The sequence below is a fragment of the Hibiscus syriacus genome, unplaced genomic scaffold, assembly GCF_006381635.1.
Source record: "Hibiscus syriacus cultivar Baekdansim isolate YM2019G1 unplaced genomic scaffold, ASM638163v2 tig00110429_pilon, whole genome shotgun sequence".
NCBI lineage: Eukaryota > Viridiplantae > Streptophyta > Magnoliopsida > Malvales > Malvaceae > Hibiscus > Hibiscus syriacus.
The window spans coordinates 5,598,594-5,625,851 of record NW_024062733.1 but is presented as its reverse complement, the minus strand read 5'-3'; the positions used below and the strand labels follow the sequence as shown (position 1 = coordinate 5,625,851).

The 27,258-nt window shown below is 35.4% G+C and overlaps 2 protein-coding genes across 2 annotated transcripts; both read right to left on the bottom strand.

Moving 5' to 3' along the window:
• Nucleotides 1-1,788: 1,788 nt before the first annotated feature.
• LOC120124833 (heavy metal-associated isoprenylated plant protein 39-like) lies at nt 1,789-20,495 on the bottom strand. The gene is made up of 4 exons (XM_039143409.1): nt 20,475-20,495; nt 20,297-20,372; nt 19,869-20,223; nt 1,789-1,835 (listed from the first exon to the last, which is right to left on the bottom strand). Exons 1-3 carry the CDS (start codon nt 20,478-20,480, stop codon nt 19,883-19,885), a joined length of 423 nt encoding a protein of 140 aa, XP_038999340.1. The 5' UTR covers nt 20,481-20,495; the 3' UTR covers nt 1,789-1,835; nt 19,869-19,882.
• LOC120124834 (heavy metal-associated isoprenylated plant protein 39-like) lies at nt 1,842-2,482 on the bottom strand. The gene is made up of 3 exons (XM_039143410.1): nt 2,462-2,482; nt 2,285-2,360; nt 1,842-2,211 (listed from the first exon to the last, which is right to left on the bottom strand). The coding sequence occupies exons 1-3, from the start codon at nt 2,465-2,467 to the stop codon at nt 1,871-1,873; spliced, it is 423 nt and encodes a 140-aa protein (XP_038999341.1). The 5' UTR covers nt 2,468-2,482; the 3' UTR covers nt 1,842-1,870.
• Nucleotides 20,496-27,258: the final 6,763 nt, after the last annotated feature.

Genomic DNA, 27,258 nt, shown 5'->3' with positions numbered 1-27,258 from the left:
ACATTAACGTCGAGTACATGCATGGATTTCCATGTGGGCCTAAGTATGGGGAACGGTTTTCCACAGGTCTATGTCCTGTTATTTGGACTTTCTTGGGACCTACCTCACGAGTTGGTTTATTTGTTTGCCTCTTGGTCTCTGTGAATGGTAAGTTGTGTTAGCAATTTGTGGTCTTGGGGTGAGCGTGATTTTTGCCTCAGGTTTTGGTCGTCGGTTTACCAATAGAAAGGGGAGGTACGGCTAGCTCATAGGGGATCTCTTTATTTTTAGAATAGATTATGAGAGCAACATCTTCACTATTCTCTCCTAGCTTTTTCTCTCTTGGAGATTGCTTTGACTTTCCTTTGAAAGTGAGATCCTCATTCGACGCCTATAATCGGGAGCTGAAATTGGTGGTATCTTTGCTAGTTTCCATTTTTCTCTGTTCCAACAAGTGGTTGCCGGTGTCATTTCTTAACAATCATTCAAGGACTGTACAATTCTTCCTTCACCGGTTTAGAGTTGTTAGTGGTCAAGTTTGTCTGTATGCTTCTACTGGAATTGGCAACATGAGGATTCAAGTTTTGGTCTATAGTCACGTTATCTCTGTCGTTTTGTTCTAGGCTGGAGAAGGAACAAGTTTCCTTCATATGACCAAATCTCCAACATGAAAAGCAAATGAGTGGGAGGTTTTCATATTCAATAATTTGGATTTTGTTTCTAATGACCACTCGAGACACGAAGGGTTGCTTCAAGTTCACGTACACAACCAATCGGGCAAATCGTCTTCTATTGCAGGTATTTTTATGGAAGTCTAATTTCACCACCTACCCCACTAGCTTGCCAATGCCCATCAAAATTAAATTCTTATACTTATACTCGGGGAGCAGCCTATTACCCTACCTCCCCCTTACCCCATTACATATGGGAATAGAGTCAGCTAATTTTTTATACTCGGGGAGTCTTGAAAATCGGATCCAAGCGATGACCGTAGTGGGGTAGGGTTGGGAAGTACTAAAATCCATTGTCCATGGTTGGACTGCCAGATATTGGCCATATATGATCCAAAGTCCTTCAGCCAGAACCTTTCTCTAGTCTTCATCCAGTTGAAACCTTGCTAAGAAATAATCATTCTTGAGATCCATGAGCGTAAATGGTTGAGCGAGAGCGCATAAGCTTTATTTGTAAGAGCATTCAAGCCAATATTTCATCCTGGAAGCTTCAGCACAACTATTCTGGTCATACTGGCTTCCATTTGCTTGTACGCTCGATCTGAGAACTAGATAGATGGGAGCCCAAAACGAGTTCAAGTTATGATGTCTTCGTTTGTGATATCAATGTCCTCTTCATCCTCCTCTTGGGCTTCACCATTTTCAGAGACGCGGCTCGGCTTACCAGCTAGGATCGATGCGTATGTCTGTGAAACAACCTCTTGGCTATCAATTAATATATCTGAATCCTGATTGATCTCATCCTATGTTCTTTAAAACACGTATTTATTGATGATGTATAAAATTAGCAATATTTAATCATCTAATTTATTTATTTACTTATTGATTATGTATAAAATTATACACGATCAACACGTATTTATCTCCGCTACATATTGTAGGAGGTTTAACCTTTTGTACACTTAAGAAGAATCTGCTTAGGGAATTGCTTTTTGAAACACTAACAAAAGTAGCTCTCATAGTGATCCATTTGAGAACTGAGAATCATAATTTAACTTCATAAATTTGTTCAAAAAATATGTTCTGATTCTATTTGTCTTAAAAAGAGTAAATGCACATAAGAATTACAAATTAAGGGTACATAAAATGAAGATATGTTTATGTTATAAAGATACCCATCTCACTGTTAAGGCAATCAGTATATTGTTCATCATCTTCCTCTAGCAGAGAACGCAACCAGCTGGTTCATCCTGAACATATTTACCGCCACTGTAGTAATCGGGCACTGTAGCGTAGTTATATATGGGCATTTGAGGATGATATACCATCGGATAGGGGTAAGCTGAAGGTGCTTTTGGGGCATCTTTCTTACTTTCTTCTACTTTCTTGGGCTCCTCTTTCTTTGGCTCTTCTTTCTTTTTCTCTGGTTCTTTTGCTGGTCCAACCGAAACTATCTCAGCATGACAAAGCTTCCTTAATTTGCTCACTGCCTTCACTGGATCAATGTCTCCTATCACTGTCAATTTTTGGTCTTTCGTGTCGAAGGAAACTGATTCAACCCCTGCAACATTAAGCGTATGCAAGTTAGTTTTGAAAAATATTAAGTGAAAGAAACTAGGACCGAATATACAGACCTGAAAGGCCAGAGGCTGTTTTCATGGCCTTTTGTCTGCATTTGTTGTCGTGCAAATCCAATTTCAGCACAACTTTCTGTCAAAAAAAAACAAAACCAGTTGTCGTTAGCTTTCATGCTTTTCTATGTTTATGTGCGTGTTGAAAAGCAAAGAGAAAGGCAAAGATGGAAATCTAACCTTCATTTTCTAGCTTTGAGAATGGAAATGAGTGATTAATAACAAAGAAGTGTGTAGGCAACTCTTGATTGCTTCAACTTCGATTGGAGGGTACACACGTATTTATGGTGAGCCAGGTCAGAAAATAAAGTGAGCGTTTGGTTCGTGGAAGACACGGCAGAACTGTAGATGACGTCGTTCCAAACCCATTTTTGAAAAGTAGATGTTCCAAGTGAAGGAGGAGAAAAGTAGTCAGAATTATAATAATTGTTTTAATCCAAGAAATTTCTTGAAACCATCCAGCTTAGGAGACTCAACGCGCTATTGTTTCTGGTCAATGGATTTCAATATGTAGGGCGAAGCACAGTGAAGCGCATGTGGCATGGTTTTCTAGGAGTAGTTCATGTTTCCTTCTATGCCAGCCTTGGTGGTGATTGGTTATCTCTCTTTGTTAATCATTTGTTAGAAAGGAAGAACTTGAATTTTGGTGGGTGATTGGTCAAAACCTGAAATACTAGTCTTTATGAATATTCTCGCCTGCTTTAATGATATCACCAAAGGAGAATTTTATTCAAACCTCTCTGTTCTGGGCTTATTTGAATCAAATGGCTGAACCATATTTTGGAAAATAAAATTTACAATATTTATAAATTTAGTTAATTAATTATTAAACCCTTAAATTAATTGAGTCGAAAATTGATAATCTCACCGATTTTACCATCAATCTCATTGTTTCACCATTGGTTAAAACTTTTGTTAAGGAGAAATTTAAGGAATTCGCATTTATATTTTCAAAACATCACGTGTGATATTTTAAAACCTCCATGAGGATATTTTCAAACTTCCCATTGTTGAAATTTCACATGAATTTTTCTTTAAAGCACTAAACAATATTGTTTTCAAAAATTTCACACAACTTATTTTCAAAACCTCTCATTAGATTATTTTCTTCCAAATCTGCTAATGAAATTTGTTGTTGTTTTTACTTTCTAGCGTTCTTATTTGTACGATGTAGGAGGTTATTTGTATTTAATAATTAGATTTATTAAATTATTTTGTATGAAGTTTTGGGCAAATTAAGAAATTGTGTTGAGTCAACCGAAAGGATGAAATAGCCAAGAGGGGATGAATTAACAATAAAAAAATTTGGTGGAAGCTTAAGAGAAAAAATTAAACAAATGAATACAAGAATTTAGAGTGGTTCGACTTTATCAACCAAAGTCTACATCCACTACCTTAGCTATCCACACTAAGGATTTCCACAAATTCACTAACTTGTATCTACCTTTGAGGATAAGGTGTAACCTTACAACTCCCTCAAAAATTATACCCCAAATTCTTAAGACAATTTCTTAAAGAGAAAATTACAAATTGCAAACTTATAAAATTCTCACTAGGAATGTGTTTGCACAATTCAAGAACAAATAAGAACACTTGAGAAATGAATACAAATGAGTACATGTAGTGTTCTTTGAAAGCAAAAAGAATATTCAAGAATGTTGACTTGATTTGGCTCAAATTTGTTGTTTATGACTTTCTCTTTTGTCTCTTATATTCACAAATGACTTGGGATCATGTTTATATACTCCCTCAATCAATTCCAACCGTTTGAGTTGTTGTGGGAGTGAATAGAGCCGTTGGGGGCAGTTTCTCGCATTAAATGCTGCCCAGAAGCTTGTAGTATCGGTACTCCGTCTATCAGCATCGATACTCCCTACATTAAATACAAAAGTTTGACCGTTGGGAACCTCCGGTATCGATACTGTCACAAGGGTATTAGTACTATTATATTCAGTAGTATCGATATTGTACATAGTATTATTACCATTTTAGTAAACTGGAATTTAACGGACTCGAAACCAAAAAGGTAGTATCGGTACCATCACTAAGAGTATCAGTACCATCACTAAGAGTATCAGTACTACTACACTAAGTAGTATCGATACTACATCATTGTTTTGCGCTTCAGCATCGATATTTGTATCGATAGTTCTTGAACAGTATCGGTATTGTTCTAGTAGTATCAATACTACTATGCTTAAAAATCATTTTTGACTCGATTAAAGTTTGAAACTCTTAGTAAAAATTATTTCAAAAATATTTCCAGTATAGGACTCAAATTTTCAGTATAGTGGGGAGTAAAAATTGACATCTTAACTTTAAAGAATAATTTTATATATTTGAATGACTGAATCGAATATAATCTTAAAATTTGTAAAAACCAATTAACAATTTTGTTTGTATATCAAAATATCAAAGTTTTTTCAACAATCTCTCCCTTTTTGATATAACAAAAATTTAGAAACTTTTAAGATTTACTTGAAAAAAATACTTACAGGTTTACTTGAAAAAATACTTCCCTTTACTTTAACATTTCTCTCCCTTTTTGTTAAATCAAAAAGATCCAATAAAGAATAATCAAGATATAGAATATAGATAAGAAGAACAAATGTATCAAATAGGTCAGTCAACATAATTAATATCCAAAATATAGTGGGCATGGTCATAATAAGTGGAAACATGGCTAAAAAATGCGAAATATGATAAACATAAATCTGATCATCCAAAACATAAAAGTATTACCAAGTCCAAAATATCAAAGGCTAAGAAATTCAAAGAAAAATGTAAGTTCAAAGTATAACATTGCAACACCAACGAAAAAGCAACTAGCAAAGCAAAATCATCAAGCATCCGACGAAGGATCAAGATCTAAAGGGGGTGCACAGAAAGAGGCAAAGTCTCGAGAAAGAGCATCGAGCCTATCCATCACCGTGTCCAATCATTCTTGGATGATGCATCGGGAATCCATATGCATTGCTTGCATCACCTGAGTCCCCAAGGTAGAAAAGTGGGAGTCCATAAATGCAAACCTTAAATCTAATGTCTTCATCATGAATTGAAAATAGGGAGGCATCGCACTACCAGCGCTAGGAGGCTCGTCGGGGACTCGATTTACGGGATCATCAACATCATGTAAAAAATCATCCTCCCGAGGTGGAGTTAGAGCTGGAATCGCTCGAGATGAACTAGCACCAAGTGTCTCTTTTGGTTTCATTTCCCAATTTTCTCCAACTCGAGCCCATCCTGACTTGCGGAGAGAGGTAAGATCGACTGGGGTACCCAAGTGGATAGCAGCATCAAGATCGACATTAAGACCGGATTTTATAAAGAAAATACTAAAAAGATAACCATAAATCAAATATTCAACCCTCTTAGAAGGAATATGATTCATAGTGTTCACTAGTTCATCGAAGATGATTTGAGCAAGATTAATTCTTTTATTTTATTGAAAATAATGGATCCACCATATGGTAATGCTTCAGAAAGATGAATACTTGCCTCCGGATGGTCGAAACCACCAAGAGATAATCACGTGAATGAACCTCTCATGAAAGTTAATGACGCTTGTGCTCTTCCCTACTTCTAAAGATGAAGGGATTGTGTCTCGCTCGTTATCAATCCCGATCTTTTATAGACCAAAAGCACGGGCAATAGAGTCAGAATCAAGAGTAATGTATTCGCCCAAGAGATAGGAACTAATACTTTTTGTGTGAGTACGAGCTTCGTTTTGGACACAAACCGCATTAGAATAGAAAATACGGATGAGTTGGTGATAGACAACGTGTTTGACTTTGAACGTGCTGTCAAATTTCCAAGCTTTGAGAAGGGGTAGGTATTTAAAATTTATGGCGTTCATTGCCGAAATTGAAGGAAAACGCTCACCCCTAAGAGCATAAGATTCGAAATGGTTGAGATATCGTGAATAGAGATTGTGACGATTTGGTTCATTAAAAAATGAATTCACGATGGTCGTTTCATTTGGAATGAGAAGAGGATTTGATGGAGGATTTGACAGAGGATTGAGAGGTGGATTAACACGAGAGGAAGATGATCGAGGATGTTTGTGAGAAATGGTAAGTCGGGATAAAGGTAAAACCTGCAAAGAAAGACAATATAAATGTATGCAATCAATGAATCCCAAAACTCAATATGAGTCCACAATCCAAGGCATTATATAACTAAAATATAATGGGCCAAAAGAAGAATGGTGTTAAGAAAAAAAGTATATATATAAACAAACGTGTAAATAAGTATGAATTATTATTTTTTAAAATTTTGAATGTGAAGAAATTTGTTAAAAAACAATGTATATTCTAGTGTATAAATACAAAATAAGTAAAGCCCATTCACTAATTTAAGCAAAAACTAACTAAAACTAGCTCTAAATTCAAAAAGAAAAAGTTTGGGGTTTAGAAGAAAAAAAAATTACCTTGAAATAGTAGGATTGAGATGGAATTTGATGATGTATGCACAATTTTGATGATACTAGTAGGTTAGAATGATGAAAATAAATGCAAAAACTAACTCCAAAATGATGGGATGAAGTAATGTTTGAGAGGGAGTTGGAGGTTTTCAGATGGAATGGTAGAGAGTGGGGGAAGAAAATGTTATTTTTGGGCTTTATAAGCTAAACCCGAGGGGGAGTATCGGTACTCCAATGGGAGTATCGATACTTCAAAGTAAAAATTTGATGGTATCGATACTGAGTATCGATACCCTATTAAGGCTGTAAGAACAGTATCGGTACTAGATGAACAATATCGATACTGACAAAGAATCGGTATTGGATGAACAATACCGATACCAAGTGTACATAATGGTTCAAAAATGTAACAAAAACTAATAGGATGCATATTTTAAAGCATAAATAGTGGTGTAGGCATCTCTAAATGGGCAAAGCAAATATGTTCAAGCAAATAAATATACATTTAAGTATAATTTGAACATATTATTAATTTTCATGAAAATTTTAAACTCCCCCTAACTAATAGCATAGAAGACATTAAAGAGTTCATTTTTCATGCATTTTTCATACAATCATAAAAGTGCAGAAATTATTTAAATTGAAAGTCAAGGTAGGTTGGTTAGACCTAATTTTCTTCTAAGTGCCCAAAATCTTTCTTGATCTCTAATGAAATGATGTTTAATTTCTATATGCTTAGTTCTAGAATGTTGGATGGGATTTTTAGTGAAACATATAGCACTAGTATTGTCACACTTGATAGGAATGGTACCAACATCAATTCCATAGTCTAAAAGTTGTTGTTTCATCCATAAAACTTGTGCACAACAACTACCGGCTGAAATATATTCTACTTTAGTATATAGTGCTACACTATTTTACTTATTTGAAAACCAAGAATTAACATATTTCCTATGAATTGACATGTACCGGAGGTTCTTTTCCGGTCTAATTTACAACCTCTATTGTAACCCCCTCAGACCGATGCGGGTGGCCCGATCTGATATGGGGTGTCACATCAGGGCCACTGGAGTGACCCATCGTAAAAATCTCAGAAAAATTAAAATTTTTGTTAAACATGCAAAATCATAAAATCAATTTATAATACAAAATTAAAATTTATCAGTATTAAAAAAATAAAACATAATTGTAGACTCGTATATATATAACAAATACAACCTACATGCCACCTAATCACCTTCACCGTACTCCGCAAGCAACACTGGTGGAACTCCCCTACTAAAGTCGATAGATGTACTGGTACAATTCTTTAACCTGAAATGGTGAGTAACAGAGTGAGCTTTGGAAAGCTCGGTAATACAATACTACCACTTGATGCTACATGACATACATGTTGATGGAAAGCCATAAAATTTCCTTATTGAATCAAACGTATACATGTTTTCGGAATAAGCTGGGGTTCCATTGGTAGTTCATCGAGTAAAAGCCATGAAGATCTCAGTTCATAGGAAACATTCATAGCATCAAATTTTCAAGAGATCGAATAGGATGTCTAGTGTGTTCCAACCAAAACCAGTGAAAATATATAATTTTTTTTAAAACAGTAATTGTTTACAACATATTTTCAAAACCATATTGGAACCCTCCAATCGAACACCGTTATGCAGTTCCCCAGAATTGCATCCATAAGGGCTTACCCTAAGCACACAGTAAAGGAAGCCAACCTAAGGGTATGCCTTGGGGGCATATAGGTCTATCCAAGGGTATCCTTAGGTCCGTAAGGATTTACCAGCTGGATCAGGGCTGTACCTCCATACTCCAGAATCCTACCTATATAAAAGCAGTAGAAATCAGTTTTGATTGTAAACCGTAATATATAGATCGTGATCAGTAATATCTCATAAACGTGATAATGAAATAAACCATATAACTGATCTTCACATGTACACTGTAACTAGTACCATGTTTAACCCAATTGAGTGCCTTGGGGCTGAGAGCCTACCCAAAGATCACCTTAGGTCCGTAAGGATTTACCAGCTTGATCAGAGATGTACCTCCATACTCCAGTCTACCCAGATAATGTCCTAATAAAACAGTTCAAGTAACAACCAATGAAATAGGAAACCATATTTTATAGCTAAATTTCCATGATTCCATAAACCATAGACAATTCATATTTTCGGTGAAAACCGAAAACGGAGAACACATGTCATGTTACCATGGTTCATAAACCAGTAAATCAATAATTTCATTAAAACTCATTTTAAAACATAAAAAACAGTCATGTAGAACATGTGGAACACTCTAGAGGATCCAAATATTTTTCAGAAGCATTTAATAGTTATTAAGAAAATATGAAAATTTTATACTTTGATCGGATTCCAGAAATGATGTCCTATTGAAAGGAATCGATTACTAATGGAACTAATCCTTTATTTAAAGTTGATACTTTAAAATCCCGTTATAATTCAGGTGCATCAGGAAGATGTTTAAGAACCTTTATACAGAATAATTCTAGATTCAGATTTACGGAGAGTGATTCTATTACTCAACAATTATGGGTATTCAGGATTAGGTATTGAATTACAGTATTTTAGTCCAATTGAACCAAATGGGGTATTTAGAATCCTTTTTATCTGAGTTACTTGTGTTTTCAGTTATGACCGAAGTGATTTGAGATGATAAGGGAGAAATGAAGATTCAGGACATTTACAATCTGTTTCGATCTATTGGATTATCGAAATAACTCGAGCTAAACAACTTCCAGAGATCAATTAGTTGCCCTTCTAGGGTATTCACTCTTTTATACCAACAATTCTTGTCCATATATCACCTTCAGAATCATCTCTGAATATATCTTAAGGAGACGAACATATATTCCAATGGTCTTTATTTCATTCCCACGTTGCAACACTATCAGAAAAATGTCAACATACTTGATTCGTGGTTCTTAACCCATAGGGACAATATATCATGTAAGCTCATCAGTGTTTCCAGACTTATCCAAGTCACTCACTTAGTCCTTAATCATTTAGGTTACTTAGTTCATTTAGTAGTCAAGTCTATCCCGACCACTTCAGAGTTTTTTAGAGTAATTCAAACGTTTCTGAATTTTGGATACATATAATACCTCCGTTTAGATTAATTTGGTTATATAATAAAGTTATTTTGGTATTCGATGTTGACTTGTTCATTTCAGAGTTAAGGGTATTAGTTATTCTAGGGTTTAGAGGTACTTTAGGTCATTTTTCACTTTAGGGGCATTTTGGTCATTTTCACTTCAGTGGGCAATTCTATAATTCCAATATATATATATATATATATGATAATGTTCTAAGTGAAAAGGTTCTACGTGAATATGATAAGTGAAAAAGTTCCACGCGAAGATACCCTTTGTGATCGAACACTACGAGAATAAGACATACTTTAAATAGTGAAAATAAAAAATAATTATAACTTAAAGCCCAAGGTATATGTATGAGAATTAAAGACATAGTTGGCATGCCAAGAGTCGAGGGTTCTACAAGGTCGTTCGGGATAATCTATGTGTTCCTTCAGGACATTTCTACGTGGTCCTTCGGGAAAAATTATATGTGATCCTTAGGGAGAAAACTATGTGGCACTTCGGTGCAACTCTACGTGGCACATGGGTGCAAATTATGTGAGTTGTGGTGACAACATTAGTGTAGAACCTCAATGTACTCACATACCTTGAGTTCTCAATGATATATGTTGGGCCAATTAAACAAATGGATATTAAATGAAAAGTGTATAAGTTATATATAGTTTATATGAAATTAAAAATGATTATCAAAGTATACATTGTCTAAAAGTCTATATTGTTAATGATATGAAATGTATAATCAAGAATAAAATGAGTATAAATTTATAAGTGTTTTAATAGAGATGTTATAAGTTATAAGACTTGTGGTGTTTTGTAAAATTAACATTTCTTTTGTAAATTTATATAAATGTTTTATTGTTTTATATTACTCATAATGCCTCACTAAGTCAACGACTTAGCTTATGAGTGTTTTCACACATAGGTTCAAGGGTATGCGAGGAGTAAGGAGAGTAAGCGCTGGCAGGACAACATATCTTTGCAGATTTTCAGATCAGAGAAATGTGAATATTATGTTATAGTGTCACAGAAATGTTTTTGGCATGTACCATAAATGTAAAGTATAGATGCTCTTATATGTATTTTAACTATGATTTATTAAGTTTTGTTTTCCTTTTCATGTTTTAATCGTATTTTAAAAAAGACAAAGAGTTTGAAAAGTCAATGTGACACCTCAGATTCGTATTTGGTTCAGATACGGGTTGTGGTGTTCACTTGGAGTGCATATTACAGTTTATTGATGAGCACCTAGAGCATATTGTGCACACTCATCTGACTCATGTATCTTGCATTCTCTTCAGATATACATTGGGCTATGAATTTGAAGTGTCAACATACTGAATATGTGATCGAATGGAAATGAATATTTATTTTAATTATTGTGATTGGACTTCAGTTGTCATGATTTTAAAAAAACATGAGATATTGATTTTTACAGGTTTATTGATGAGGAAAATGGCTTATTTAAGTCGGTTTGGAAATTCAAGTGTTTTATTTGAATAAATTATATTGTTTCGTTTTATATTATAGTTTATATATTTAATAACACCTTAATTGTTTATAATGTCTCACTAAGTTATTCCGAGCATGTGATTATTTTCAAGAGTAGGTAAATAAAAGGATAAGCAAGTGGGTTAAAGAGTATTGTAAGCATCACCGAGCATAATCAGATCTACCATCACTATCAGTATGAAAATCCTCTGATGCTTACTTTTGACTTATTAGTGGCATGCATATTATGTGTTTTGGTTTAATTATTTAATTATAGTAGATTAAATTGTTTTGTAATAATAAAATAATAATATGGACCTAGTACAAATAGTAGTAGATAACACTAGTATATGCATGAATAATTTTAGTAATTATAATTATATGCTATCAAAATGGATTTTAAATTATGCAGTTTAATTTATAATATGAAATAACATTAAACTGTCAAATTGCTACATAAAACTAATGTTGATTTGAATATTTAAATATTATATTTTGTTTTTACGCGATTTAAATTATTTTATTGAAATGAATAAATTGGAGAAATTTTAAAGGTTCAAATTTGTATTGGTTTTGAACTGTAGAATGTTGTAAATAATGTGACATCTTTAACTCATATTCGGGGTTGTATACGGGTTAAGGGTACATTATAAGAAATTTCGTCCTTAAATTTTATTTGGATAGAATAACGACCTGCTATTAGGTCAAAACTTAGAAGCCTCGAAGAACCTAAACCTTATTGAATATGATCCTTAAGAAGAAGTCCCCGTAACATGACATGCAACTCGAAAAATCACAAAATCAATTTACGATTTTTCCAAGGGACGTAACCTATGTCGAAGTTTAAGTAAAACCTTTGAGACGCATAAAGCCAAAGAATCTTATTCTTGTTGTCTAACACTAAATGCTCGAACATTTCATAAAGACAAACTCTTTTCCACGACTCTGCACCCGCTAAACCTTTCACTGGCTAACTCTACTTTATTTAGTTAAAGTACTAAACCACTCTATAGCCTCTTTTACTTACTTAACATAGGTAACTCATCATACTACATGCTGAGATCCAACATACACTTTCCATACACAATCTCGATGTCTTCTACTGAAGATATGTTGACAATTCCTAACTTTCTATAATTAATCTATATGTTTCCGCTACAACACTAATTCAATATGAATCCATTCTCATTTTCCTTGCAGTTTACAAATGTGCTTCTCACCAGATCGTGCATCTAAGGTAATCACAACTGAAAATTAGTTACTTGCTTAGCGAAACTAACATCATCTAGCTCTCCTGGAGAGCATGCATCACAGAGTGGAGAACTATCTCAACACACTCTAACTTAAGTATTCTATGAATCTACATCTTGTACCCACAATTGCTTACCACAACTACGTTACTCGATGACAATTAACGCTAGTCAAACAACACTTTAAGTACTTAGTCTCCTTTAGTCTCAAGCACTAAAATCCATGGTATTACATGACGCTACATACCATTAAGTGTTGTACATAGCTCGTGATCATATGCCAACACAAAGTCACCAAAGATAAGGCTTGGTTTACATAGTTAAACCATGTATTGTTCACATAATAAGGCATCACGATGTAGTCGGAGGGTTCAATGCACATCGAGACTTACATCCCTCTCTCATACCTATAGTACCCTTAGTAAATAGGGTGAGATCCTGATCTACTGCATTGGAATGTACACCCAACTAATTTACTTCTCGTGAGTACTTAGGGCATTTGCGCCTGGCTAGCAACTGAAGTGCCTTGGCACTAGCTAAGATATATATATGAATACTTCGAAAATACAAGATGATTTTCATACTAGCTAGAGAAACTCGGGTTTCCACAAAGTCGCATAACTAATTTTGACAACCCATATGGATGTGCCTCTAGGGAATACGCAAGGGTGGAGTATTCTACGACTAAACATTTTCTTAGAGTTGACATTCAACTCAACAAGGAATAATAACCGATTCTCATACAGTTCTCAAGTATCTTTGGAATTGTAACCCATGGTCAAAGTAACACTCGTGCTAACAACTTCCCTTATGTCAGCTACCGAGCATGACCCAAGCCCTTAAAGAATATTTAAGGTAAACCTTGTATATTCCACTAAGGCCAACCAACTAGGCATTTAGATCCTCGCGTCAGGATACTTTAAGTGAATATTTTTCCCATATAGCTCACATGACACCAAAACAATGTATGTAGTCATGAGTACTAGTGCAACACTAAAATTGAAATAGTTAAAAACATACCTGACATCCCATTCGCGTTGTCAGCATCCTCTCTAGGCCTTACGAAGATACGACATATTGGATCATGCACAGTCGAACAAGAAACAGGTCGATATGCTCACTCACTCTTCTATCCAAGCTTAGCACTGAAACCTCTCTGCGTATGCTCTCTTTTATGTTGAGCTTCTAGGATCACTCCGCTAGGTTAAGATGAGACATTTCTATCTAAAGTAGGGTAATCCCTCACCATATACTCGAAAGATCTGCATCTATAGAACTTTCTAGATAGTCTAAAGCATCTCCCTCGATGCTTCTTGCCAAAATGCTCACACTCTAAATATCCCAATACTTTATCAGAGCTTCCAAAACTCGCCATAGATTGTGGAGCTAACGGTCTCCTACATTACCATACGTTTGACCTTTGTCTCGGTTAGAGTGACTGATTTGATATCACTCTCCTCTGCTCACGAGAATCTCTGGCCCTCTTGGCCACTAGCTAAGACAATTATACTAGTATTGAGGTCCTCATACTCAAAGTGCTAGTCTCACCTGACAAGCTCATTCTTATGCTCTGCACTTTCTCCACAACCTTAGCCTAATGTGTTAACACTGAAAACACTCTAGGAGAGCTTGTTGCTAATTGAGCATAAATTTCACTATGAAGTCCCTCGAGTAACCTTTTACATCTCAAGGACTCATTCGTAATCAGCTTTAGAGCATAACGACTCAATCGAAGAAAATCTCTCTCGTACTCATACACTGAACAATCTCCTTGAACCAACTAGGAGAACTGCATTAGTAATCCATCCATATGTGTCTCAACAATATATTTTCCTCTAAACTTGCTTAGAAACTGATCCCACGTAGACACTTCTAGTTATAAAGCCATCTTTATAATCTTTAACTAGTAAAGTGGTGACACACTCTAGCTTACCCTCGGGGGTAAGGTGAAGCTGCCTCAAGGTCCTCATTGGCTCTCTCAACCACTAATCGGCCAAAATCATATCATCATCGCCTGAACCATATAAGTCAACTATCTTACACCTCCTCAGTCTCTATACTCATTGGGTGGCTGACTAAAAAGTCTGCACTTTAGGAGTAACGTCTACTATTTTCTTATGAATGATTGTTAAACCTCTAAAGAAAGTCGCCTCTGCAACTCCCGCACCTAATAGGACCTTATGATCTTCTGCCCTAGGCAAGAACTCATCACTGACTTTATCAGGATGAAAGGCACAACTCTTCATCCTATCATTAAGACTACGCTCGGAACTATCCGCTATCGTAATTTTCTACAACATAGATAAAAAAGGAAGAACCATCAGGATTCCAAACTTATACAAGTACTTTCAGTACTAAGGGCATGTATTCACTGACATCTCACTATACCCAACCACTAGATCCTAAGACGGACTCAACCTAAGCTCTAATACCAATAAATATAACATCCTAAACCTGAATAGGCCTACAGCGCTATATGGGCTGCTAGGGCAACCATTGATTTAAGAAAAACTTTTTTTATTTCTTTTTAAAACGTACTATATGGTACCAAAATAGACATGCATGATAGTTATAAAAACATATTTACAAATTGGAGCTCCGTGACACATAGTTTATATCAAGTAATACAACTCAAAGTTTGATAATCCAAAAACATAAGTAAGGGTCCTATGAATACACATGCCCACTAAAAGTTACAGTATAATACTCGAGAAGAGATACTAAAAATCCTATGACGACGGTGCTCCACAAATGGAAACATCGGTAATCACATATGATACATTTCTAGTATCCGGTCTCATATAGCTATTAGATACTAGATAACTAAGGGAACTCTGTAATCACATAACATCGTTAAAATTCCCATTAAGCTATTGAACTATCTCCTAATCTCACAAAACATTCAAGTATATCATAGAGAAAAACCCAATAATCACATAGCCTCGGTATAATTCATGCTCAACTGAAGCATTGGCTCGGCCTCACATAGTAATCAAGCCAAACTTTAAGGATATTTTTTGTACTATATTGATAAAACTACATATGAATATCTAAGTGCCCAAAGGTCACACATCACTAACAATGTCCCATTAGGACAACTAAGGTAGCCTAGCTACACACTAGCATAACTCGTCACACTTAAGTGAGGTCATCCCTCACTAGCTGATAATATCGCACTCATTCTCTAATCTAAAATGTTGCAAGGGTTTATTAGTCTTTCACATCTATTAGTTCATTAAGTTCCTCTATTTTAGTCATTTAACACTCGAGGCTTTTTTGTCATTTTTATCTCTAAGGAGGTTTCTATGCATTTTATGATTTTACTATAATTATTGTTTTTGTTTTAAACTTCTTGTATTAATTACCAACTCGACTTGGGTTCATTTCAAGGATTGCGCAACACGGTTCGCTTAACTTTTTGTTGCTTTGTACAAAAGAATCAAGTTTTCAGCAAAGAATAAATGGGATAAGTGAGGTCCCCCATAGGAGAGGATAATCGATTTCCAAAGGTCGACGTCCCAGGCACAGTGAAAGCTTTGACCCAGACATTCTATGCAAAGAACAAAGAGGTAGCGGAGAGTGGACACCCTTGGAGAGTACCTCTATTAGGGTTGAATTGATCCGAGAGAGAGTCATTCCGGAAAATTTAAAAAGAAAAATAAGTGACTGGGTCCATGAATACGATGAATATTCTTCGGATACCCCATATCCGAAATGTAATCAGAGAGGAAACCCTACCCAACTCCATCGTAGGCCTTCCCAAGATTAACTTCCAAAGTCATCCATTTAGTTTTCCCTAATTTCTTCTCTCTTATAGAGTAAATGACCTCCTGCACTATTTAAATGTTGTTTGTAGTGTTCTGACTGGAAATAAAGCTAGATTGAATGAGGGCGGAATTTTAGAAAAAATACCTTTGAACTTATTAGCTATAACTTTCGTCACCAGTTTGTAAAGAACAGTACACAAACTGATTGACCTGAAGTCAGAGAAAGATTTAGGACTGTTGACTTTTGGGATCAGAACCAAAATAGCCTTATTAAGCTCTGGCTTCATCGGTTTACCATCAAAGATATCCTTAACCTAGTTGCATACCGAATTATCCATTGTATCCCTCTGGCTTTGAATAAAAAGAGCATGGAGTCCATCCTTACCCGAAGACTTGAGCAAATTCATATCAAAAGGAGCACGTTTGATTTTCTTATCAGACACTTTGGCTTTAAAGAGCTGAAAATACATAGTCGAGAAATGATAAAAACACTCTTTGCAAGTTTTCTTCCTAGAGAGAGCACGTTTGTAACAAAATTCGTATTTCGGTCACCCTTTGCCAACCAGGTGTTTCTTGACTTCTGTTTCCATAATAATTCTTTACGACCAAGGATTTCCTTCAAATTGGTTTGCAAGTCAATCTCCACAGCTTGAAGGTTTTCATTAGCATTCTTGTCCATCATCGCTTGAACATAGGATATTTGCTTTGAGTTTTTTTATTTCCTTTTTGAGTTTTTTCTTCTCTTGAATAATATGGCCGAAGACATCATTGTTCCAATATCTAAGAGCCTCAGTGAAATTATTAATAGCAATATGCATATTGCACTCGGCATACCAATTATCTCTGACAAAGGATTTGAACTTATGATGCTTTGTCCAACCTGCAAAAAAAGAAACGGTCTCGACACAGATCTGTTCGACATGTTTGAGGAACGAAGTAGAATATGTCTATGATCTGATTTTAAGCAGGGAAGATCATAAACAGTTGCAATAGGAGCTATTATGTTCCGATTGTCATTGGCGACCATTCTGTCCAAGCGTTAAAAGGTCCTTCCACGCATCCAAGTAAAACGATTTCATTTAAAGACAAGATTCATAAGATTGTGTTGGTGTAAGAACTCTTGAAAAATGTCTACACCTCATTCCTCTACGATTACCTCCTGCCTTGTCTGAGCTTGAGAGAATGGCATTAAAGTCCCCACCTAAAATCCAGGGGATGCCGTTACCAATTTGAATGCCACTAAGATCCCATCAAAGAGCTTTGTGTTTATACCTGTCAGGACTACCATAGGCAACGGTTACCAAAATGGGAGAAAGACCATTTGTACCAGTAACTTTTGTATGGATATATTGCGGATGAGTTGCCAAAACGTTAACCAAAATAGAAGAATTCCAAAAGATCCAGATTCCTCCTAAGAATCCAATGGTCTTCACCTTGGAAGAGAACTCAAAACAGAGCTTTACGATAATCTTGTTAGCTTTGCACCCGCGGTGAACACTAAAGAAGTTTGATGGTTCAAGGGGGGTATCCGACGAAAGGGAGCTCAAATGGGAAGTAACCACCTTGTGTAAGTTGGGATCAAGGGTCGTCTGAAGAACCTGCCCTTTTACACCTAGAGAGTTTTCAGTAGGTACAGTATGATCATTTCCAGAGAGTCGTGGAGGTGGCAGCTTGAAGAGGTACATTAACGTCGAGTACATGCATGGATTTCCATGTGGGCCTAAGTATGGGGAACGGTTTTCCACAGGTCTATGTCCTGTTATTTGGACTTTCTTGGGACCTACCTCACGAGTTGGTTTATTTGTTTGCCTCTTGGTCTCTGTGAATGGTAAGTTGTGTTAGCAATTTGTGGTCTTGGGTGAGCGTGATTTTTGCCTCAGGTTTTGGTCGTCGGTTTACCAATAGAAAGGGAGGTACGGCTAGCTCATAGGGGATCTCTTTATTTTTAGAATAGATTATGAGAGCAACATCTTCACTATTCTCTCCTAGCTTTTTCTCTCTTGGAGATTGCTTTGACTTTCCTTTGAAAGTGAGATCCTCATTCGACGCCTATAATCGGGAGCTGAAATTGGTGGTATCTTTGCTAGTTTCCATTTTTCTCTGTTCCAACAAGTGGTTGCCGGTGTCATTTCTTAACAATCATTCAAGGACTGTACAATTCGTCCTTCACCGGTTTAGAGTTGTTAGTGGTCAAGTTTGTCTGTATGCTTCTACTGGAATTGGCAACATGAGGATTCAAGTTTTGGTCTATAGTCATGTTATCTCTGTCGTTTTGTTCTAGGCTGGAGAAGGAACAAGTTTCCTTCATATGACCAAATCTCCAACATGAAAAGCAAATGAGTGGGAGGTTTTCATATTCAATAATTTGGATTTTGTTTCTAATGACCACTCGAGACACGAAGGGTTGCTTCAAGTTCACGTACACAACCAATCGGGCAAATCGTCTTCTATTGCAGGTATTTTTATGGAAGTCTAATTTCACCACCTACCCCACTAGCTTGCCAATGCCCATCAAAATTAAATTCTTATACTTATACTCGGGAGCAGCCTATTACCCTACCTCCCTCTTATCCCATTACATATGGGAATAGAGTCAGCTAATTTTTTATACTCGGGGAGTCTTGAAAATCGGATCCAAGCGATGACCGTAGTGGGGTAGGGTTGGGAAGTACTAAAATCCATTGTCCATGGTTGGACTGCCAGATATTGGCCATATATGATCCAAAGTCCTTCAGCCAGAACCTTTCTCTAGTCTTCATCCAGTTGAAACCTTGCTAAGAAATAATCATTCTTGAGATCCATGAGCGTAAATGGTTGAGCGAGAGCGCATAAGCTTTATTTGTAAGAGCATTCAAGCCAATATTTCATCCTGGAAGCTTCAGCACAACTATTCTGGTCATACTGGCTTCCATTTGCTTGTACGCTCGATCTGAGAACTAGATAGATGGGAGCCCAAAACGAGTTCAAGTTATGATGTCTTCGTTTGTGATATCAATGTCCTCTTCATCCTCCTCTTGGGCTTCACCATTTTCAGAGACGCGGCTCGGCTTACCAGCTAGGATCGATGCGTATGTCTGTGAAACAACCTCTTGGCTATCAATTAATATATCTGAATCCTGATTGATCTCATCCTATGTTCTTTAAAACACGTATTTATTGATGATGTATAAAATTAGCAATATTTAATCATCTAATTTATTTATTTACTTATTGATTATGCATAAAATTATACACGATCAACACGTATTTATCTCCGCTACATATTGTAGGAGGTTTAACCTTTTGTACACTTAAGAAGAATCTGCTTAGGGAATTGCTTTTTGAAACACTAACAAAAGTAGCTCTCATAGTGATCCATTTGAGAACTGAGAATCATAATTTAACTTCATAAATTTGTTCAAAAAAATATGTTCTGATTCTATTTGTCTTAAAAAAAGTAAATGCACATAAGAATTACAAATTAAGGGTACATAAAATGAAGATATGTTTATGTTATAAAGATACCCATCTCACTGTTAAGGCAATCAGTATATTGTTCATCATCTTCCTCTAGCAGATAACGCAACCAGCTGGTTCATCCTGAACATATTTACCGCCACTGTAGTAATCGGGCACTGTAGCGTAGTTATATATGGGCATTTGAGGATGATATACCATCGGATAGGGGTAAGCTGAAGGTGCTTTTGGGGCATCTTTCTTACTTTCTTCTACTTTCTTGGGCTCCTCTTTCTTTGGCTCTTCTTTCTTTTTCTCTGGTTCTTTTGCTGGTCCAACCGAAACTATCTCAGCATGACAAAGCTTCCTTAATTTGCTCACTGCCTTCACTGGATCAATGTCTCCTATCACTGTCAATTTTTGGTCTTTCGTGTCGAAGGAAACTGATTCAACCCCTGCAACATTAAGCGTATGCAAGTTAGTTTTGAAAAATATTAAGTGAAAGAAACTAGGACCGAATATACAGACCTGAAAGGCCAGAGGCTGTTTTCATGGCCTTTTGTCTGCATTTGTTGTCGTGCAAATCCAATTTCAGCACAACTTTCTGTCAAAAAAAAAAAAAAACCAGTTGTCGTTAGCTTTCATGCTTTTCTATGTTTATGTGCGTGTTGAAAAGCAAAGAGAAAGGCAAAGATGGAAATCTAACCTTCATTTTCTAGCTTTGAGAATGGAAATGAGTGATTAATAACAAAGAAGTGTGTAGGCAACTCTTGATTGCTTCAACTTCGATTGGAGGGTACACACGTATTTATGGTGAGCCAGGTCAGAAAATAAAGTGAGCGTTTGGTTCGTGGAAGACACGGCAGAACTGTAGATGACGTCGTTCCAAACCCATTTTTGAAAAGTAGATGTTCCAAGTGAAGGAGGAGAAAAGTAGTCAGAATTATAATAATTGTTTTAATCCAAGAAATTTCTTGAAACCATCCAGCTTAGGAGACTCAACGCGCTATTGTTTCTGGTCAATGGATTTCAATATGTAGGGCGAAGCACAGTGAAGCGCATGTGGCATGGTTTTCTAGGAGTAGTTCATGTTTCCTTCTATGCCAGCCTTGGTGGTGATTGGTTATCTCTCTTTGTTAATCATTTGTTAGAAAGGAAGAACTTGAATTTTGGTGGGTGATTGGTCAAAACCTGAAATACTAGTCTTTATGAATATTCTCGCCTGCTTTAATGATATCACCAAAGGAGAATTTTATTCAAACCTCTCTGTTCTGGGCTTATTTGAATCAAATGGCTGAACCATATTTTGGAAAATAAAATTTACAATATTTATAAATTTAGTTAATTAATTATTAAACCCTTAAATTAATTGAGTCGAAAATTGATAATCTCACCGATTTTACCATCAATCTCATTGTTTCACCATTGGTTAAAACTTTTGTTAAGGAGAAATTTAAGGAATTCGCATTTATATTTTCAAAACATCACGTGTGATATTTTAAAACCTCCATGAGGATATTTTCAAACTTCCCATTGTTGAAATTTCACATGAATTTTTCTTTAAAGCACTAAACAATATTGTTTTCAAAAATTTCACAACTTATTTTCAAAACCTCTCATTAGATTATTTTCTTCCAAATCTGCTAATGAAATTTGTTGTTGTTTTTACTTTCTAGCGTTCTTATTTGTACGATGTAGGAGGTTATTTGTATTTAATAATTAGATTTATTAAATTATTTTGTATGAAGTTTTGGGCAAATTAAGAAATTGTGTTGAGTCAACCGAAAGGATGAAATAGCCAAGAGGGGATGAATTAACAATAAAAAAATTTGGTGGAAGCTTAAGAGAAAAAATTAAACAAATGAATACAAGAATTTAGAGTGGTTCGACTTTATCAACCAAAGTCTACATCCACTACCTTAGCTATCCACACTAAGGATTTCCACAAATTCACTAACTTGTATCTACCTTTGAGGATAAGGTGTAACCTTACAACTCCCTCAAAAATTATACCCCAAATTCTTAAGACAATTTCTTAAAGAGAAAATTACAAATTGCAAACTTATAAAATTCTCACTAGGAATGTGTTTGCACAATTCAAGAACAAATAAGAACACTTGAGAAATGAATACAAATGAGTACATGTAGTGTTCTTTGAAAGCAAAAAGAATATTCAAGAATGTTGACTTGATTTGGCTCAAATTTGTTGTTTATGACTTTCTCTTTTGTCTCTTATATTCACAAATGACTTGGGATCATGTTTATATACTCCCTCAATCAATTCCAACCGTTTGAGTTGTTGTGGGAGTGAATAGAGCCGTTGGGGGCAGTTTCTCGCATTAAATGCTGCCCAGAAGCTTGTAGTATCGGTACTCCGTCTATCAGCATCGATACTCCCTACATTAAATACAAAAGTTTGACCGTTGGGAACCTCCGGTATCGATACTGTCACAAGGGTATTAGTACTATTATATTCAGTAGTATCGATATTGTACATAGTATTATTACCATTTTAGTAAACTGGAATTTAACGGACTCGAAACCAAAAAGGTAGTATCGGTACCATCACTAAGAGTATCAGTACCATCACTAAGAGTATCAGTACTACACTAAGTAGTATCGATACTACATCATTGTTTTGCGCTTCAGCATCGATATTTGTATCGATAGTTCTTGAACAGTATCGGTATTGTTCTAGTAGTATCAATACTATTATGCTTAAAAATCATTTTTGACTCGATTAAAGTTTGAAACTCTTGGTAAAAATTATTTCAAAAATATTTCCTGTATAGGACTCAAATTTTCAGTATAGTGGGGAGTAAAAATTGACATCTTAACTTTAAAGAATAATTTTATATATTTGAATGACTGAATTGAATATAATCTTAAAATTTGTAAAAACCAATTAACAATTTTGTTTGTATATCAAAATATCAAAGTGTTTTCAACAATCTCCCCCTTTTTGATATAATAAAAATTTTAAGATTTACTTGGAAAAAATACTCCCAGGTTTACTTGAAAAAATACTCCCCTTTGCTTTAACATATCTCTCCCTTTTTGTTAAATCAAAAAGATCCATTAAAGAATAAGCAAGATATATAATATAGATGTGAAGAACAAATGTACCAAATAGGTCAGTCAACATAATTAATATCCAAAATATAGTGGGCATGGTCATAATAAGTGGAAACATGGCTAAAAAATGTGAAATATGATAAACATAAATCCGATCATCCAAAACATAAAAGTATTACCAAGTCCAAAATATCAAAGGCTAAGAAATTCAAAGAAAAATGTAAGTTCAAAGTATAACATTGCAACACCAACGAAAAAGCAACTAGCAAAGCAAAATCATCAAGCATCTGACAAAGATCAAGATCTAAAGGGGGTGCACAGAAAGAGGCAAAGTCTCGAGAAAGAGCATCCAACCTATCCATCACCGTGTCCAATCATTCTAGGATGATGCATCGAAAATCCATATGCATTGCTTGCATCTCGAACACCTGAGTTTCCAAGGTAGAAAAGTGGGAGTCCATAGATGCAAACCTTAAATCTAATGTCTTCATCATGGATTGAAAATAGGGAGGCATCGCACTACCAGTGCTAGGAGGCTCGTCGGGGAATCGATTTACGGGATCATCAACATCATGTAAAAAATCCTCCTCCTGAGGTGGAGTTAGAGCTAGAACCGCTCGAGATGAACTAGCACCAAGTGTCTCTTTTGGTTTCATTTCCCAATTTTCTCCAACTTGAGTCCATCCTGACTTGCAGAGAGAGGTAAGATCGACTGGGGTACCCAAGTGGATAGCAGCATGAAGATCGACTTTAAGACCGGATTTTATAAAGAAAATACTAAAAAGACAACCATAAATCAAATATTCAACCGTCTTAGAAGGAATATGATTCACAGTGTTCACTAGTTCACCGAAGATGATTTGAGCAAGATTAATTCTTTTATTTTATTGAAAATAATGGATCCACCATATGGCAATGCTTCAGAAAGATGAATATTTGCCTCCGGATGGTCGAAACCACCAAGAGATAATCAAGTGAATGAACCTCTCATGAAAGTCAATGACGCTTGTGTTCTTCCCTACTTCTAAAGATGAAGGGATGGTGTCTCGCTCGTTATCAATCTCGATCTTTTATAGACCAAAAGCACGAGCAATAGAGTCGGAATCAAAAGTAATGTATTCACCCAAGAGATAGGAACGAATACTTTCTGTGTGAGTACGAGCTTCGTTTTGGACACAAACCGCATTAGAATAGAAAATGTGGATGAGTGGGTGATAGACAACGTGTTTGAATTTGAACGTGCTGTCAAATTTCCATGCTTTGAGAAGGGGTAGGTATTTAAAATTTATGGCGTTCATTGCCGAAATTGAAGGAAGACGGTCACCCCTAAGAGCATAAGTTTTGAAATGGTTGAGATATCGTGAATAGAGATTGTGATGATTTGGTTCATTAAAACACGAATTCACGATGGTCGTTTCATTTAGAATGAGAAGAGGATTTGACAGAGGATTGGGAGGTGGATTAGCACGAGAGGAAGATGATCGAGGACGTTTGTGAGAAATGGTAAGTCGGGATAAAGGTAAAACCTGCAAAGAAAGACAATATATATGTATGCAATCAATGAATCCCAAAACTCAATATGAGTCCACAATCCAAGGCATTATATAACTAAATTATTTTTTTAATATAATGGGCCAAAAGAAGAATGGTGCTAAGAAAAACAAAAGTATATATAAAAGCAAACGTGTATATAAGTATGAATTATTATTTTTAAAAATTTTGAATGTGAAGAAATTTGTTAAAAAAAATGTATATTCTAGTGTATAAATACAAAATAAGTGAAGCACATTCACTAATTTAAGCAAAAACTAACTAAAACTAGCCCTAAATTCAAAAAAAAAGTTTGGGTTTTAGAAAAAAAATTATCTTGAAATAGTAGGATTGAGATGGAATTTGATGATGTATGCACAAATTTGATGATACTAGTAGGTTAGAATGATGAAAATAAACACAAAAACTAACTCCAAAATGATGGGATGAAGTAATGTTTGAGAGGGAATTGGAGGTTTTCGGATGGAATGGTAGAGAGTGGGGGAAGAAAATGTGATTTTAGGGCTTTATAAGCTAAATCCGACGGGGAGTATCGGTACTCCAATGGGAGTATCGATACTTCAAAGTAAAAATTTGATATCGATACCCTATCAAGGCTGCAAGAACAATATCGATACTAGATGAACAATATCGATACTAACAAAGAACAGTATTGGTATTGGATGAACAATATCGATACTAAGTGTACATAATGGTTCAAAAATGTAACAAAAACAAATATGATGCATATTTTAAAGCATAAATAGTGGTGTAGGCAACTCTAATTGGGCAAAGCAAATATGTTCAAGAAAATAAATATACATTTAAGTATAATTTGATCATATTATTAATTTTCATGAAAATTTTAAACTCCCCCTAACTAATAGCATAGAAGACATTAAATAGTTCATTTTTCATGCATTTTTCATAAAATCATAAAAGTGCAAAAATATTTAAATTGAAAGTCAAGGTAGGTTGGTTAGACCTAATTTTCTTCTAAGTGCCCAAAATCTTTCTTGGTCTAAAGGTTTTGTAAAAAAATCAGCTCCTTGATGATCTACATACTCTAGAACTATATCTTCTTTTGAGACATGATCTCTAATGAAATGATGTTTAATTTCTATGTGCTTAGTTCTAGAATATTGGATGGGATGTTTTAGTGAGACATATAACACTAGTATTGTCACACTTGATAGGAATGGTACCAACATCAATTCCATACTTTAAAAGTTGTTGTTTCATCCATAAAACTTGTGCACAACAACTACCGGCTAAAATATATTCTGCTTCGATAGTAGATAGTGCTACACTATTTTACTTATTTGAAAACAAAGAATTAACATATTTCCTAGGAATTGACATGTACCGGAGGTTCTTTTCTGGTCTAATTTACAACCTCCATTGTAACCCCCTCAGATCGATATGGGTGGCACGATATGATCTGGGGTGTCACATCAGGGCCACCAGAGCGACCCACCATAAAAATCTCAGAAAAATTAAAATTTTTGTTAAACATGTAAAATCATAAAATCAATTTATAATACAAAATTAAAATTTATCAGTATTCAAAAAAATAAAACATAATTTTAGACTCGTATATATATAACAAATACAACCTACATGCTACCTAATCACCTTCACCGTATTCCGCAAGCAACACCAGTGGAACTCCCCTACGAAAGTCTATAGATGTACTGTACAATTCTTTAACCTGAAATGGTGAGTAACAGAGTGAGCTTTGGAAAGCTCGGTAATACAATACTACCAGTTGATGCTATAGGACATACATGTAGATGGAAAGCCATAAAATTTCCTTATTGAATCAAACGTATACATGTTTTTGGAATAAGCTGGGGTTCCATTGGTAGTTCATCGAGTAAAAGCCATGAAGATCTCAGTTCATAGGAAACATTCATAGTATCAAATTTTCAAGAGATCGAATAAAATGTCTAGTGTGTTCCAACCAAAACCAGTGAAAAGATATAAATTTTTTTAAAACAGTAATTGTTTACAACATATTTTCAGAACCATATTGGAACCCTCCAATCGAACACCGTTATGCATTTCCGCAGAACTGCATCCATAAGGGCTTACCCTAAGCACATAGTAAAGGAAGCCAACCTAAGGGTATGCCTTGGGGCATATAGGCCTATCCAAGGGTATCCTTAGGTCCGTAAGGGTTTACCAGCTGGATCAGGGATATACCTCTATACTCTAGAATCCTACCCATATAAAAGCCAGTAGAAATCAGTTTTGACTTTAAACCGTAATATATAGATCGTGATAAGTAATATCTCATAAACGTGATAATAAAATAAACCATATAATTGATCTTCACCTGTACACCATAAGTAGTACCATGATTAACCCAAGAGAGTGCCTTGGGGCCTAAGAGCCTACCCAAAGATCACCTTAGGTCCGTAAGGATTTACCAGCTTGATCAGAGCTGTACCTCCATACTCCAGTCTGCCCAGATAATGTCCTAATAAAACAGTTCAAGTAATAACCAATGAAACAGGAAACCATATTTTATAGCTAAATTTCCATGATTCCATAAACCAGGAACAATTCATATTTTCAGTGAAAACCGAAAACGGAGAACACATACCATGTTACCATGGTTCATAAACCAGTAAATCAATAATTTCATTAAAACTCATTTTAAAACATATAAAACCGTCATGTAGAACAAGATCCAAGTATTTTTCAGAAGCATTGAATAGTTATTAAGAAAATGTGAAAATTTTATACTTTGATCGGATTCCAGAAATGAGGTCCTATTGAAAGGAATTGATTACTAATGGAACTAATCTTTTATTTAAAGTTGATACTTTAGAATCCCGTTATAATTCAGGTACATCAGGAAGATGTTTAAGAACCTTTAT